Consider the following 17399-nt stretch of genomic DNA (forward strand, 5'->3'; position numbering starts at 1 on the left):
GAGAGTTGAACTGCGCCTATGCAGCCATGACCTTCCAACACATTCTCCGCCACACGAGGCCTCTGCCGAACGTTGCCCACGTCCTCCCAAGCTTTGTCCCTTGTTCCGCACACGGTGGTCGCTGTTAATGTGGTCCCTGTGACCCAACAGGGCACAGATGAGCTGGCGTGGACTGGCATCGCTGGCCGAGCTGGCATAGGACTGTCAGGAGTAATATTTCAACCTCCGAATAATCATGACCGGCGCCATTCTTCCTTTGGCACTTGAATCAAAGCCCCATTCAAACAGCAGCTGCGAAACCTCCTCGTGAAGCCCAATATGCCGGCTCATTGACCCGGCAAGACCCAGGCTTGGGAAAGTGTGAGAGAATAGCACAATGGGTTTAATTACGAGCTGTGGTGTGACTGGCTTCAACTGGAACAGAGCAGCAGCCGATTCACAGTGGCCGGCGGGGAAATGAGGAATGGCATTTTATCAAACTGCTTCTGATGGTGCCCGCAGGGGCGAGGGAGAGGGCAAGCTTAACTGGCGTACCCTCGCCCTCCCAGTGGGTAGCGCTCTGAGTCAGAAAGTTGTGGGTACTCTCCGAGATTTGTGCGCAACACATGCCGACACAGCCGGTGCAGTGCCGTGGGATTGCTGCACTCCCAAAAGTGCCGTCCTGTATGCATTTACATTGAGGTGAGGCCCTGTGCAGGGGCTGTTTAGCACAGGGCTAAATCGCTGGCTTTGATTCCCCGGTTCGATTCCCCGAACAGGTGCTGGAATGTGGCGACTAGTGGCTTTTCACAGTGACCTCATTTGAAGCCTACTCAGCTCATGAATTTGACTTAAAGTGCCTGATTGGCTTAAAAGTACTTGGCTATTTTGAGGTCATGGGCCATACAAATGAAAGTCCTTCTTTCTTTACAGAAGTTACACGATTACTGATTTGACGAAAGATAATCCGGGTGGGAGGGGTCTTTGATTACGCTGCCCTATTTCCCAAGGCGGCGGGAGGTGTGGGCAAGCAGCACGGTTCGATTCCCCGAACAGGCGCCGGAATGTGGCGACTCGGGGCTTTTCACAGTAACCTCATTTGAAGCCGACCCGTGACAATAAGCGATTTTCTTTTCTCTTTTTTCTTTTTTTTTTAATCTCCCCTCTCAAGTCGGGGTGAACGGTCCCTGTTTTTGAAGAGGGGCGATATTTATCTCCAGCCGTCACGAGGACAGGGTCATCATCGCGTTGCCGCCGGTGGGAGCTCGTGGCTGGCGGGTTTTCCGCATCACAACCGTGACCAGGCTTCGCAGAATGGTCACGGTGCAGACGGAGGCCATTCGGCCCTTTGTGGCACCGGCTGCCCGAATGAGCATCTCGGCAGGCGCCGTGCCCTCAGACTTCTATCCGACACCCCTACACACTCTGTCTTTTCAAACTCTCATCTCATCCCCTCTCGAAAGCCTCGGCTGAATCTCCCTCCACCACACTCCCAGGCCGTGCACTCCAGAACCCCCTCTGCCCGCCGTGGTTAAAAAGGTTTCCCCTCACATCGCCCTTGCTTCGTTCATCAATTTAGGTCTTCCGAGGATAGGTTGAGGGTGCTCGGCCTTTTCTCATTAGAACGGAGAAGGATGAGGGGGCGACTTGATAGAGGTTTATAAGATGATCGGGGGAATAGATAGAGTAGACAGTCAGAGACTTTTCCCCCGGGTGGAACAAACCATTACAAGGGGACATAAATTTAAGGTGAATGGTGGAAGATGCAGGGGGGATGTCAGAGGTAGGTTCTTTACCCAGAGAGTAGTGGGGGCATGGAATACACTGCCTGTGGAAGCAGTTGAGTCGGAAACATTAGGGACCTTTAAACGACTATCGGATAGGTACATGGATTGCGGTAGAATAATGGGGTGTAGATTAATTTGTTCCTAATCTAGGACAAAGGTTCGGCACAACATCGTGGGCCAAAGGGCCTGTTCTGTGCTGTATTTTTCAATGTTCTGTAATTAAATGCCCTCTGCCAATGGATAGATCAGCTCATGAATTTGAATTAAAATGCCTGATTGGCTTAAAAGTACTTGGCTATTTTGAGGTCATGAGCGGCACCATACAAATGAAAGTCCTTTTTTCTTTGCAGAAGTTACACGATTACTGATTTGACGAAAGATAATCCGGGTGGGAGGGGTCTTTGATTACGCTGCCCTATTTCCCGAGGCGGCGGGAGGTGTTCGCAGAGTCAATGGATGGGAGGCGGGTTGGTGTGATGGACTGGGCTGTGGTTTTTACAGGATGGACTCTGTCGTTTCTTACAGTCTTGGGCCGAGCAGTTGCCCTACCAGGCTGTGATGCAGCCAGATGGGATGCTTTCTACGGTGCACCTGTAAAAATGTGGACATGCCAAATTTCCTTAGTTTCCTGAGGAAGTACAGGCGCTGTTGTGCTTTCTTGGTTGTAGTGTCAATGTGGGTGGACCAGGACAGATTGTTGGTGATGTGCACCCCTAGGAATTTGAACCTGTTAACTATCTCCACCTCGGCACCACTGATGCGGATAGGGGTGTGGACGATACTTTGCTTCCTGAAGTCAATGACCATCTCTTTAACTTTGCTGACGTTGAGGGACATTACACCACGCCACTAGGTACTCTATCTCCTGTACTCTGAGTCATCGTAGTTCGAGATCCGACCCACTACGGTCATGTCATCAGCAAACTCGTCGAGCAAACATGCGTCATCAGCAAACTTAAAGTTTGGTGGTAAACTTGACTGAAAGTGAGTTTGCGAAAGCCCAAGTCACATTCTTAGGCAACATTGTTGGACATGGTCGGATGGCCCCATGGAATGTGAAAGCGGAAGCTGTTGGGGAGTTCCCAATACCATCAATGAGAAGAGACGTTCTGAGATTTCTGGGCATGTGTGGTTTCTGCGGAAGATTTGTGCCAAATTTCACCAGTGTGGTTTCTCCACCCACTGAACTTCTACAAAAAGTATAGGAAATTTCTTTGGACGTCAGAATGTCGGGAGGCATTTCACAATCTGAAAACTGCGTTAATAACTGCACCAGTTTTGTCAACAGCGAGTTAAGGCAAGCAATTTAAGGTGGCCATTGATGCGAGTGATGTTTGCCGCTGGGTGCTGTACTGTTGCAAGAAGATGATGAAGATATAGAAAGGCTTGTTGGTTATATTTCCAGAAAACTAATTTCTATCAGAAGATGTATTCAACCATCAAAAAGGAGACATTGAATTTGATATTATTGCAACATTTTGACATTTATGTTGATAACAATTCATCAGAGACAATTGTTTATACAGACCATAATCCATTGAAGCGTCTAGAGAAGTTTAAGATCGAAATGCAAGACTGTTTAGATGGAGTTTATTGCTACAAACATTTAACTTGAAAAGTTATACATGTAACAGGAAGACAGAACGTGATCGCAGAGGTATTATCATGACTCTGAGCTGGAGGAGCATGGAACATTCAAAGTTAGGAAAGAAGGATTAAAATGGGCAATGTTTAAATATTTAAATCTCCATGCATAAATATGATGAGATATGTATCATTTAGTGTCATAGTAGGATTTAGAAACATAAAAATAGGAGCAGGTAGAGGCCATTCGCCCCTTCGAGCCTGCTCCGCCATTCATCATGATTATGGCTGATCATTCAACTGATATCTTGATCCCACCTCTTCCCCCCCCCCCCCCCCCCCCCAATATCCTTTGATCCCCTTCTCCCCAAGTGCTATATCTAACTGCTTCTTGAAAACATACAGGGCTGGATTCTCCGATTTGGAGACTGTGTCCTGATGGCGGCATGGGAACGGTGACGTTTTACGACCGAAAAATCGGCGCAAAACGCCCACTGAACCTCGGTCTGTTGGGGGGGGCTAGCAGGCACACGGCGTAGAGCACCCAGCTCTAGCTCCTGATATGGCCGGAGACTTGTCGGGTCCATGGCCACGCATGCGCACGGTGGCGGCCAGCAGTGCCCCTCTCCCCAGGGCCGGGCTCGCCATTCCCGGACCACCCCCTCCCATCAGCGCCCCCATCACCCCCGCCCACAGATTGGCTCCCCCCCGCGTCTTGTGGAGGCGCTGGACTGAGTCCGCAGCTGCCCACGCCGAATTCCCGAAAACAAATAGCGTGAGTGATCCGTGCCGTCGGGAACTCGGCCAGTCAGGGGCGGAGCATCAGAGAGAGGACCTGAGGTGACGTCCTGGGTTTCCTCCGGGTGCTCCGGTTCCCTCCCATAGTCCAAAGATGTAGGTGGACAGGCCATGCTAAATTGCCCCTTAATGTCCACAAAAGTTGGGTGGAGTCAGTGGGTTACTGCGTTAGGGTGGAGGTGTGGGCTTGGGTAGGGTGCTCTTTCCAAGGGCCGGTACAGACTCGATGGGTCGAATGGCCTCCTTCTGCACTCTAAATTCTATGATTCTGTAGTAGCAAATTCCACCGGCCGACTGCTCTCTGGTGAAGCGGTTTCTCCTCATCTCTGTCCTAAATGGTTTACACCATATCATCAGACTGTGACCCCTGGTTCTGGACACTCCCACCATCAGGAACATCCAGGGCGGGATTCTCTAATAATGGGGCTATGTCCCCACACCAGCGTGAAAACTGGCACCAACCACTCTGGCATCAACGGTTTTTTCCAATTAAGGGGCAATTTTAGCGTGGAATAGAACCCTCACCCACGTTGCTGGGGGCAAAGTCCTGTTTCTGTTCACTTCCTCTGCCCTCTCCCACTCTCTTATTCGTCATGGTGTTGTCCATGCACCCATCCTTCACATGGGATCCTCGATTTGACTGTCCCACATTTCCTGGAATACAGCAACAGGCCTCAGCGAGTCTTTACTTGAACTTAGGTCACATTGAGCCTCAAGGTTGATTCTCTTCTCAATGGAGAGGTCTCTATCCACGGTGAGAGACAGTCAAAGGAAGGAACTTTGACCCCTCCACAAACCAAAGGTTAAAGGTCAAAGGTAGGGGGCAACCACTGGATTCGGTATAGAGCAGGCACCAAGGCAGCCGCGTCTTCATTGCCACAGTTGGCCTCGTGATGAGCTGATGGTTTGCTCCGTGGCGATTAACTCTGTGTCCAACATCGGCTGGTATAGCTCAGGAGTCCCACCCGGGCATGGCCATCTCTGCCCCACCTACTGCCGAGGAATACAGTCGGCTGAGAAGGTGTCCTCCATTTTCTCTGGGTCCTCCTCGTGGCTGAGCTTCCCTCAACTCTTTTGACGTCACGACCATTGGCAACGGTTTCCCCGTTTTCTGTGCCAGTATCCGCCACCTTCCACTGGCGGTATTGGATGCCCAACAGGCTGAGACCCTGTGACCACTTCACCCTACAGAAGGCCTTTGGGTAAATGGCCGCAATCTATCCAATTAATGCGGGCCGAGCCTTCGGAGACGCCGTTGGCTCAGTAATTAGCACAGAACACAAGAGTTGCCGACCTTGGCCACGAGGTACCAAGGATGCATCTGAGACAGCGACCTACTCACTGCCTTAACCCCTCCAAAGACATTTTTTACGCACAGTGCCAACCTCACTTTCAATGCCTGCTGTTCAGTGCCCAGATGGTTAACGCGGTAGCCCTTGACATGAGTCCCGATTATACTCAAACAAAGTATTGGCGTTTTTGTAACAAGAGCAGATGAACCAAGGTTAAGTCAGCCTGGGTTGCTTTCCAAGAATCCTCCTCAGCACTTACAGACAACTCTGGAATGTGTGTTCCCTGACAGATCGACACATTCTGATAAACACATGGAGCTGCATGAGCCAAACTTCTTCCACCTTGGATTCTGTTAAATACGTCAAATTCAATCGAAAGAATCTACCCCCTCTTTAATTCGTAAAATCACAGAACATTGGATAGAGGAGGCCATTTAGCCCATCTGGCCTATTCCAGTTCTTTCCAAAGAGCTCCACTCCTCCCAAAAAGGTTTCCCCATAGACCTGCAAGTGTCTCCACTTTAAGTATTTATCCAATGCCCCTTTGAAAGTTAACAGTAGACGGACGTCCCCTACCCTATCAGACAGAGCTCAATTGGGAGAGGACTAGAATGTAGTGTTAAATGTGGCAACACGGTAGCACAGTGTTTAGCACTGTTGCTTCACAGTGCCAGGGTCCCAGGTTCGATTCCTGGCTTGGGTCACTGTCTGTGTGAAGTTTGCACGTTCTCCCCCGTGCCTGCGTGGGTTTCCTCCGGGTGCTCCGGTTTCCTCCCACAAGTCCCGAAAGACATGCTTGTTGGGTGAATCGGACATTCTGAATTCTCCCTCCGTGTACCTGAACAGGCGCCGGAGTGTGGTGACTAGGGGCTTTTCATACTAACTTCATTGCAGTGTTAATATAAGCCTACTGGTGACAATAATAACAATAAAGATTATTATTAATTAATAAGTTCTAAAGGTCCCTGGTTCAATGCTGGGTTTCGGCAGGAGTAGGTGAGTTGCTCTTGTCGGGAGCCAGGACAGACTGGAGGGACTAAATGGCCTCATGCGGATAGGATAGGACCCCCAATTTATAAGAAGAAACTAGGAAAGAAACCCCAACAATTCTCCAATGTGTAAACTGTGAGGGAAGGATATTTCACCCCCAGGAATGATTCTATTGACAAATAGGGATTCTTTGTGTTAAAACAAACTTTATTATTAACACAAGATTATCCCATTAACATCCTCGGAAGAAAAACAGCTTTCCACTTAACAGTTAAACTGTTCTAAAAAAAAAGAAAGGTCTTTGAGTTTACTTCCCCCATCTACTTCTAAAATTTAATTAAGTAAAATCCACACACGCACACAGGTCAAATGCCATTTCGTAATAAAGTTAACACTCAGTGGCTTACAGATTTATTCACAAAGTCCTTGGCAGAGAAACTTTCAGAAGTCAGTCTGAGGAACACAACTCCTTTCCTCAGAACCCTGAGCCAACCCTCTTAAAAAATTTAATGAAAACAACAAACACCGGGCAGGGCTGAAAACGAAATTCAAAACTAACCCTGCCCCTCCCATGGGTGACATCACAGCCTGCCTAGCTGTTAACCTCTTAATCACAGCTTTAGCAGACGTATGAGGCGGAATTCTCCCCCCCCCCCCACGCCGGGTGGGAGAATCGCCGGGGTGCTGAGCAAATCCCGCCACGCCGCCCCGGCACCCGCACGCAATTCTCCCAACCCCCCCCCAAACCGGCGTGGCGAGATTCACGGCTGGCCGCTGGGAGAATCGCCGCTCACCGTTTGTAACGGGTGAGCGGCGATTCTCCGGCCCGAATGGGCCGAGCGGCCTGCCCAACGCAACAGGTTCCCGCCGGCGCCGTCCACACCTGGTCGCTGCCGGTGGGCACAGCGCGGGAAAGCTGGTGGGGGTGTGGGAGGGGGAGGGGAGTTCTTGCACGGGGGGGGGGGGGGCCTCAAAAGGGGTCTGGCCCGCGATCGTTGCCCACCGATCGGCGGGCCGGCCTCTCTGAAGGAGGACCTCCTTTCCTCCGCCGCCCCGCCAGATCCATTCGACATCTTCTTGCCGGGCGGCCGTAGGGAGGACGGCAACCGCGCATGCGCGGGTGATGTCATTGCGCCGCTCCTAGCCCCCCGGGGGTGGGAGAACAGGGGGCTGGGAGTGGCCTCCAATGCCGCAGTTTTCACTCCGGCGTCGGGACTTAATCTCCCGATGGGAGAATTGTGCTCCTGGGGCGGGATTCTCCTGCAATCGGCGGGGCGGCCCATACCTGTGCCAAGAGCGGCGCGAACCATTCCGGCGTCGGGCCGCCCAGAAGCTCCTGAATCCTCTGCACTTCCGGGGGCTAGGTCGGCGCCGGAGGGGCCGCTCTCCGCTGCGTGTTTTTCGGTGGTGTCATTTGTTCAATGCCGACCGCTGGCGGATTGTCCGGACCCGCCAGTGTCTATGCCAGCCGGAAGGCCCAGAAATTTCAGCCCAATGTCTCCACTTATAGGTGGGATGGGGGTACAGGGAATTGTCCAGAACCAAGGGGGTCATCTTTTGCCATCAGAATGCAGATTGGAAAGCATCTGCGGAGAAACTGAGGTGAACAGAGGCTGGTTTAGCACACTGGGCTAAATCGCTGGCTTTGAAAGCAGGCCAGCAGCACGGTTCAATTCCCGTAACAGCCTCCCCGAACAGGTGCCGGAATGTGGCGACTAGGGGCTTTTCACAGTAACTTCATTGAAGCCTACTTGTGACAATCAGCGATTTTGATTTTCAATCAGCTGAATTGTCACTTGTGGGTCACATTCGTGCCATCAGGAGAAAATGCCGAGCGGGGCTCCACACACGCAGCAGTGGCCCCACCACTGGACTAGCAATCCAGAGGCCCCAGGCTCGGGGGGGGAATCGCGGGTTCAAATCCCACCACTGCAGCTGGTGGAATTTAAATTCAATTAATAAAATCTGGAATTGAAAACTAGTCTCAGTGATGGCGACCGTGACAACTATCATCGATTGTGGTAAGAACCCACCTGGTTGACTTTAGGTGGGTCGGGCAGCATGGTCGGCGCAGGTTTGGAGGGCCGAAGGGCCTGTTCCTGTGCTGTACTTTTCTTTGTTCTTTGATTCATGGTGACTGTGTAACCATTGTCAATTGTCGTTAAAACCCATCTGGTTCACTAATGAACCTTTAGGGAAGGAAGTCCGCCGTCCTTCTTAGTCTGGCCTACATGGGACTCCAAACCCCACAGCAACCCAGTTGACTCTTAACTGCCCCCTCTGGAATGACCGAGTAAGACACTCAGTTCAAGGGCAATTAGGGATGGGCAACAAATGCTGGCCCCAGCCCGGTGACATCTGTATCCCGGGAAAAATACAGAAGATAAACCGGAGCGTGCTACCACAAGAGGAGATGAGCCCAGCGATGTGTGGAAAGGCGAGAAAGGACTAAAAAGACACAGAAACTGTTGGATGGACTTTGCAGGTCTGGCAACATCTGTGGAGAAAGAAACGCAGTTAATGTTTCGAGTTCATGGGCAGCACGGTGGCGCAGTGGTTGGCATTGCTGCCTCACGGCGCCGAGGTCCCAGGTTCGATCCCGGCTCTGGGTCACTGTCCGTGTGGAGTTTGCACATTCTCCCCGTGGGTTTCACCCCCCCCCCCCCCCCCCACCTCCCCCCCCCCCCCCCCCCAACCCCACAACCTAAAGATGTGCAGGATCGGTGAATTGGTCACGTTAAATTGCCCCTTAATTGAAAAAAATGAATTGGGTAATCTAAATTCATTTTTTAAATAAGTTTCGAGTCCATGTGGCTCTTCTTCAGAACCGAAGAGGGGTAGAAAAGCAATGATTTATATAGTTGGAGGGGGGGGAGGTGTGGTAGAAAATAAGGGATAGGTCAGAGCCAGGGAGAGATTGACAAAAATGTCACGGGCACAAGACAAAAGGAGTATTAACGGTGGCATTCAGGGCTGTTTAGCACAGGGCTGGGCTGTTTAGCACAGGGCTAAATCGCTGGCTTTGAAAGCAGACCAAGGCAGGCCAGCAGCGCGGTTCGATTCCCGTACCAGCCTCCCCGAACAGGCGCCGGAATGTGGCGACTAGGGGCTTTTCACAGTAACTTCATTTGAAGCCCACTCGTGACAATAAGCGATTTTCATTTCATTTCAATGTTCAAAGAAGGTGCTGATAGTGACTCGAAGGTAAAATAGCAGGATGTGTTAATAGGAGAACAAAGCTTGGTGCTCGGTGGAAGAAAAGGTGAAGAACGGGTGACAGATGGCCCCGCGGGGGGGGGGGGGGGGGGGGGGGGGGGGGGGGGGGGGGGGGGGGCATTTGCACTGGGACAACCCACGGAATCAATGGACAAAAAGGGGGTCAATATGGTGGGGATAGTTTACAGTCTGGAAAGACATGGTGACAGGATGAGGCGAAGTGGGAGTGGGAGGAGGTTTGTGTTGGGCCGAATGGCCTGTTTCTGCACTGCAGGCTTTGTGCAATTCTGCGGAACGTGTTTCCCCATTTGACCTGCTCTTCCTTTTTTTTTCCTCCCCAGATACAGATGGAAGCCTCCGCTGTAGCAGCGAAACAGTGAACGTAACACTCATGATGCATAGTTGGATCATCCCATCGGCAGAATTTGCCCGCAAGCTGCTGGTACTATATCCTTTCAGCTGAAGGCCCTCACCCCTCACGGTCGAGCGGCCACATAGGGAGTCCAGAACACTGGTGCAGGGCCTTAAAATTAGAGTTTGGCCAGATGGGGGTGAGGCTGGTGGAGATCGGAAGCTCAAAAGGCCTTTGAGTCTGAGAGGACCGATCGAAAACTTCAAAAGGTGGGGGAAATGAGGTTAAAATGGGGAGTTGGGCCTCGATCTAACTGAAAGGTGGAGCAGGCTCGAGGGGCTGAATGGCCTCCTCCCTTTTCTGTGTTCCCTCGACTTGCGATTCCACCTGCCTGTTCCACAGAATAGAATCCGTAGGATGCTTACGGTGCAGAACGAGGCCATTCGGCCCGTCGAGTCTGCGCCGACCCTCTGAACGAGCGCCCTACCTCGGCTCAATCATCTCCATGAAACCACCTAACCAGCGCCTCTTTGATCACTGAGGGGCAGTTTTTTTTTAAGCGTGGCCAAGCCACCTCACCTGGACATCTTTGGATTGTGGGAGGAAACCGGAGGAAACCCGCGTAGACACGGGGGGAGAACGTGCAGACTCCGCACTGACAGTGACCCGGGTCATTGCCCCTGTGAGGCAGCAGTGCTAACCACTGTCCCACCGTGCCTATTAAAGCACGAAAAAGATCGTCTCCTCAGCTAGCCGGAACAAATTGACCATTTTCCCTTCCGTAAAAGTCGTGAGAGCAACTCTGCAGCGAGATTCTAGACAGCTGGCGTGCACAGAGAACTTTGATGTTCCACCTCAGCAGGAAACAGAAGCGCTTATCTGCCAGACACGAGAGCTCGAGGTAATTTTGCGATACACCAGTTCTCCGAACAGGGCCTTTCAAAGGACAAGTTCTCAAAATGGGGAAGTCTCAGCCACGAGGATTTCCCCTTGCTCTTTCCCCGTCCACGGTGTGAGTACTATGCCGCGCGTTCATTCCTGTAGAGCGGGCAGTGCCAGCAGGCGCCAATCCCTCTCGCAAATTGTGGTGAAGAGAGGGGGCGTCGGAAGGCAAGAAAGTAGTCAGGAGGAGGGGGTGGGTGGGGGGGGGGGGGGGGGGGGGGGGGGGAGTGGACAGAGGGCAAACGGGCCCGGTGGCAAACCAAAGATTGCCATTTCGGGGGGGGGGGGCAGCTCTAATTTGGATGGGGAGGGTGGCACGGCTGCAAAATAGCTGACGTGGGCCAATGGTTAGGATTGGTCAGGCCCCGAAGACTGGCTAGACCCGCTTCACGTCGCCAACTCTGATTGGATACGTCCCTGGAGGTATCACCACATGACCCGTCAACACGCCCCTGCCATTGGCCACCCAATGTGCCCATCCACCTTCCCACAGCCAATTGGAGAGCAAGAAGCTCCCTCAATACCCAGTCTCGGCCGTCAATCAATCAGCTTTTTAAAATCTCCATTCGGGCAGCTAATTAAGCCAATTACGGACCAAATTAGGTCCTGTTTTAAGGTCACGCGGGCATATTGTCACTGGAGTGGCCAACCCCCCCACCCCTACCATACAACAGGGGCTCTATGACCGAATGACACTGCAGTCCCCAAACTGCCTCGGGGGTGGCCGCCCCTCCCACGGGGGGGGGGGGGGGGGGGGGGGCACAGTGGTACAGTGATTAGCATTATTGCCTCACAGCGCCAGGGTCCCAGGTTCAATTCCAACCTCAGGTGACTGTCTGTGCGGAGTTTGCACGTTCTCCCCGTGTCTGCTTGGGTTTCCTCCGGGTGCTCCGGTTTCTTCCCACATTCCAAAGATGTGCAGGTTAGGTGGATTGGCCGTGCTAAATTGCCCCTTAGTGTCTAAAGAGGCAACAGTGCTAACCATCATGCCGATGCTGGAGCCTATGAGGTGACGGTGGGGCAGGCGAGCCGTCCGGAAGCTTTGCCGGGACCAGACGATCTGGCTGGTGGCCAATGACTCGCCGCATCCGATCCGGAAGTACCTGCCGTGGGGATGGGACATTCCAGAAAATCCTAACCTTAGTCTCGGGAATGGAAAATTCCTCCCATGGAGAAGCTGGATAAGCACACGAGGGGGTAAAGAATGGAAGGATGTGATGATGGGGTTAGATGAAGTTAGGCAGAAGTGGTTGGTGGTATGGAGCATAAATACAGGATAGACCAATTGGGCCGAAGGGCCTGCTTCTGTGGTGTAAAGTTCGACATAACAAGCGGTGTGGCTCCTGAGGCAGGGACAAGCACATCACTCAAAGGGGATTGAAAAAGCATTTGGAAATGAAGAATGCACGAGAGTGCAGTGAAAGGAACAGGGATTGGAGATATCTACGGCGATGGAAGAGCTAGCAGCAGAGACGCAATGGGCCGAAGAGCCTCCCGCAATGATCCTTAACTTCCTGCCACTTACAGAGATGCTTCCGAGGAAAAGCGCAACCAGCTCCGTGTGAAGATCTGTCACTTTGTGAGGTAAAGAATGTGAACCAAATAGCGTGCGTAAATGAACACCCCCTCCCCCCGACCCTGCCATAGCAGCTTTGGGGCTAGAGAGCAATGGTGGGTTATCCATTTGAGGCTTCTTTACCTCACACCTACCATGAGGGTGCTGCCTACCTCGGGGAACTCCCTCACCCGGTGTGAGACTGCTGCTGCTGTGGTTGGGTGGGTACGTCCACTCCCCAGGGTGTGGTACTTAACTCTGTCGGCCAAGGGCCTCCCATGTTGGTTCCTAGGTCAGTGCAGTCCCACCTGAGCTTGGCCATATTTGCAATGGATGCCGCCATGTGGTGAGTATCAGCCATGGCTCAGTCGGCAGGTGCTCTGGCGCCCTCCCACTCCAGGACGTAGTCCAGGCTGCCGCTCCAATGCAGTACTGAGGGAGTGCGGCGAAGTTGGCCGCACCGTCTCTTGGATAAGGCGTCAAACCGAGAAGCACCCCCTCCCCCCCCCCCCCCCCCCCCCCCCACCCCATCTACCAGCTCAAAGATCCTGGGAGGCTATTTTTTGGAGGAAGGGCAAGGGATTTCTCCCCAGTGTCTTGGCCAACATTCATCCCTCACCAACATCACCGAAACAGGAAAACTGGCCATTTTTAACTTGCTGTTTGTGGGATTTTGCTGTGCACACATTGAGTGCCGGGTTTCCTGCATCATAACGGTCACCGCACTTCAAACAGTATTCCACTGGACGTAAAACACTTTGAGACATTTGGTGATCATGCCCAATTCCGGATCACTAACCAGGGTCGCATGCATAGCGGGCGGGTGTGTGTACACTGGGTTGATCACTGTCCTGGCGCCTTGCCTCGTTGAATGATGTGCCAAAGTCCATTAGCATAATGATGAGTGGCGCCCTGGAGGGGCTGCTTGGGGGAGGGGGGGGGGAGCATTTTTGATCATTGAGACAGGAGGCGAGGGGAGGTGTGGGGGGAGGGGGAGAAAAGAGTGGCTCCACCTCCTCAGGACCCTCCCACTGAGCTGCCCACCAGTCAACCCTGCAAGGCCAGGAACAGATAATCTGCTCATTATCATTTTGCTGCGCGTGGAGTCTTGCTGTGCACAATTTGGCTGCTACATTTCCGACATGGCAAGAGTGTCTACGTTTCAAAAGGTATTCCTTTGGGAAGTCCTGGGGTTGTGGAAGTTGCTAGATAAATGCAAGTTTTCTTTGCTCATTAATTGCCAAACTTAGCCCAGGTCACGGGCAATGAGGGGAGGGGCTGAATACTGTGCTCGTCTCGAAGTAGCTGTGTTCTCCTCCAGGTACTGGATAACGAACTACCCCGTCGCCTTCACGGTGGACAGCAAGTTAGAGGATGTGATGTCACAGTTCTGGGAACTGGTGCGAAACGAAGGAGAGGAGGCTCACTGTCAGCTCATCGACACGTCAAACATGTGAGAATAACATCTCATTCTGACCCCCGAAACACCACTCCACTGCTTCACCTTGAGGCTCGAAGGGCAATGCTCACTCTCGCCTTAGGGACAGATGTAGTCAATAGGTCGTGGGTTGGGGTCTACACTATCTCCATCAAACACTCCCAGGACAGGGACAGCACAGGGTTAGATACAGAGTAAAGCTCCCTCTACACTGTCCCCATCAAACACTCCCAGGACAGGTACAGCACGGGGTTAGATACAGAGTAAAGCTCCCTCTACACTGTCCCCATTAAACATTCCTAGGACAGGAACAGCACGGGGATCGATACAGAGTAAAGCTCCCTCTACACTATCTCCATCAAACACTCCCAGGACAGGGACAGCACAGGGTTAGGTACAGAGTAAAGCTCCCTCTACACTGTCCCCATCAAACACTCCCAGGACAGGTACATCACGGGGTTAGATACAGAGTAAAGCTCCCTCTACAGTGTCCCCATCAAACACTCCCAGGACAGGTACAGCACGGGGTTAGATACAGAGTAAAGCTCCCTCAACACTGTCCCCATCAAACACTCCCAGGACAGGTACAGCACGGGGTTAGATACAGAGCAAAGCTCCATCTACACTGTCCCCATTAAACATTCCCAGGACAGGAACTGCACAGGGATCGATACAGAGTAAAACTCCCTCTACACTGTCCCCATCAAACACTCCCAGGACAGGTACAGCACGGGGTTAGATACAGAGTAAAACTCCCTCTACACTGTCCCCATCAAACACTCCCAGGACAGGTACAGCACGGGGTTAGATACAGAGTAAAGCTCCCTCTACACTGTCCCCATCAAACACTCCCAGGACAGGTACAGCACGGGGTTAGATACAGAGTAAAGCTGCCTCTGCACTGTCCCCATCAAACATTCCCAGGACAGGTACAGCACGGGGTTAGATACAGAGTAAAGCTTCCTCTACACTGTCCCCATCAAACACTCCCAGGACAGGAACAGCACAGGGATCGATACAGAGTAAAACTCCCTCTACACTGTCCCCATCAAACACTCCCAGGACAGGTACAGCACGGGGTAAGATACAGAGTAAAGCTCCCTCTACACTGTCCCCATCAAACACTCCCAGGACAGGTACAGCACGGGGTTAGATACAGAGTAAAGCTCCCTCTACACTGTCCCCATCAAACACTCCCAGGACAGGAACAGCACAGGGTTAGATACAGAGTAAAACTCCCTCTACACTGTCCCCATCAAACACTCCCAGGACAGGTACAGCACAGGGTTAGATACAGAGTAAACCTCCCTCTACACTGTCCCCATCAAACACTCCCAGGACAGGTACAGCACGGGGTTAGATACAGAGTAAAGCTCCCTCTGTAGTAAAGTAATGCAGCCACGATCATGAAATGAATGCTACCTATCCATTTCCTTCCCCGCTATCACTTTGATGCTCTGAATAGGATTGGCGGTTAGTGCTAGTTGCTGAATTACAAAAGGATATTCAGAGTTTGAGCCAGAGCCTCGTGCTTGCATATTGATCCCAAAATAGAAAGCTTTTTTACCATCTTAATAAAATGTATTTATGCCTTCTTTCAACTTTTTGAGATATTTTCCACTCTCCTTTGGGCAAGGAAGATGAAGGGGAGAGTTACTGGAGAGGTCCATGTGTAAATAAGGAGAATATTATTTGATACACGAGCCAGAGGAGGTAGAACATGAGATAACCAACGAAAGGGGTTGAGCCAGGGTGAGGACAAGAAGGCAAGAGTGCCGGAAATATTCAGCAGATTCGGCAGTGTTCATGGAATCCATCGATTTCCTACAGTGCAGAAGGAGGCCATTCGGCCCATCGTTTCTGCACCGGCCCTCCGAAAGAACATCCCACCCAGGCCCACTCTCCCGCCCTGTCCCCGTCACCCAAACGCATCTTTGGGACACTAAGGGGCAATTTAGTACGGCCAATCCACCTAACCTGCCCACTTTTGGACTGTGGGAGGAAACCAGAGCACCCGGAGGAAACCCGCGCAAACTCCACGCAGACTGTCACCCAAACTGGGACTCGAACCCGGGACCCTGGCGCTGTGAGGCAGCCGTGCTGCCCACTCTGCAACTGAGTCGCCCTGTTCCCTCCGCCATCTGTGAAGTGAAAAACAGAGCTAACATATCAGGTCCGTGAACTTTCCTCAGAACCTCTGCTTGATGACTTGCTGACTGTTTTCAGCATTTACTGTGGTCATTTTCAGATCCAATAGGAATTTGGGAAAGGAACGGGGTAGATTCCTTCATTGGACCGTGTATAAAAACCTGCAAGTCATGTTGTATAGAACCTTGGTAAGGCCGCCCTTGGAATATTGCGCACAGTTCTGGTCGCCACACTACCACAAGGATGCGGATGCTTTGGAAAGGGTGCAGAGGAGGTTTACCAGGATGTTGCCTGGTCTGGAGGGTGTTAGCTATGTCGAGAGGCTAAATAGACTCGGACTGTTTTCATTAGAAAGACGGAGGTTGAGGGGTGACCTGATAGAGGTCTACAAGATTACGAGGGGCATGGATAGAGTGGATGGGCAGGCACTCTTTCCCAGGGTGGAGAAGTCAGTCACCAGGGGGCATAGGTTTAAGGTCCATGGGGCAAAGTTTAGAGGAGATGTGCGGGGAAGGTTTTTTACGCAGAGGGTGGTGAGTGCCTGAAACGTGTTGCCAGGGGCGATTGTGGAAGCAGATCCATTAACGGCGTTCAAAAGGCATCTTGACAAACACCTGGATCGGATAGGTATACTGAACAAGGAAGTGCTGAGGGTTTTGGCTAAGGTTGGTATCATGATCGGTACGGCTTGGAGGGCCGAAGGGCCTGGTCCTGTGCTGTATTGTTCTTTGAGAGTAAAACTGCAGGGCGATGCGGGACGAGCTGGGGAATGGGCCTTTTCAAAGAGCTGTCACAGAGCAGGATGTGCTGAATGGCCTCCTTCTGTGCTGTATCACTCTATGGCATTAGGAGTGCTGTGTGAGAACCAGTGGTGGTTGACAAGTCCGTTTGGCCTCAGTCACGCCCCCTGCTGCCTCATCTTGGACTCAGTTTCATGCGGCCCCTTTCCCTCGGTGAAATGTGGTGTAAACGGCCTTCCCTCGTACGATTTTGCAGACACATGCAGGAGTGGACACGGAAGTACACGCAACACGGCACCCCCAACAACAACAAGAAACGGAAAGTCTCGCTTCTTTTCGATCACCTGGAACCTGGGGAGCTGGCCGAACACCTCAGTTACCTGGAGTTCAAGTCCTTCTGTCGATTATCGGTGAGCAGTTCCCCCCCACCCCCCGCCCCCGGCCACGGACGATAAAGGCCAATGCTCGGTGTTGGGAGGGGCTAAATATTTGCTGCTGATTAGTGACTCTCTGGGCCCGTTCCGTCTGGGAAGTTTTGACGGCAAATCCCTTCCTCATAGTAGCTCTGTAAACATTGT

General features: G+C 52.1%; 1 protein-coding gene across 5 annotated transcripts in view; it reads left to right on the forward strand.

The window, feature by feature from the left end:
- Positions 1-17399, forward strand: part of LOC119957890 (RAS guanyl-releasing protein 1-like) — a 155186-nt gene that overhangs the window by 84815 nt on the left and 52972 nt on the right. For all 5 annotated transcript variants that reach the window (XM_038786071.1, XM_038786072.1, XM_038786075.1 and 2 more), the window contains exons 3-6: positions 9988-10093; positions 12462-12524; positions 13817-13948; positions 17078-17231. In XM_038786071.1, the coding sequence (XP_038641999.1) occupies positions 9988-10093; positions 12462-12524; positions 13817-13948; positions 17078-17231 (455 nt within the window). The remainder of the gene's footprint in view (positions 1-9987; positions 10094-12461; positions 12525-13816; positions 13949-17077; positions 17232-17399) is intronic.

The sequence above is a fragment of the Scyliorhinus canicula genome, chromosome 27 (assembly GCF_902713615.1).
Source record: "Scyliorhinus canicula chromosome 27, sScyCan1.1, whole genome shotgun sequence".
NCBI classification, from domain to species: domain Eukaryota; kingdom Metazoa; phylum Chordata; class Chondrichthyes; order Carcharhiniformes; family Scyliorhinidae; genus Scyliorhinus; species Scyliorhinus canicula.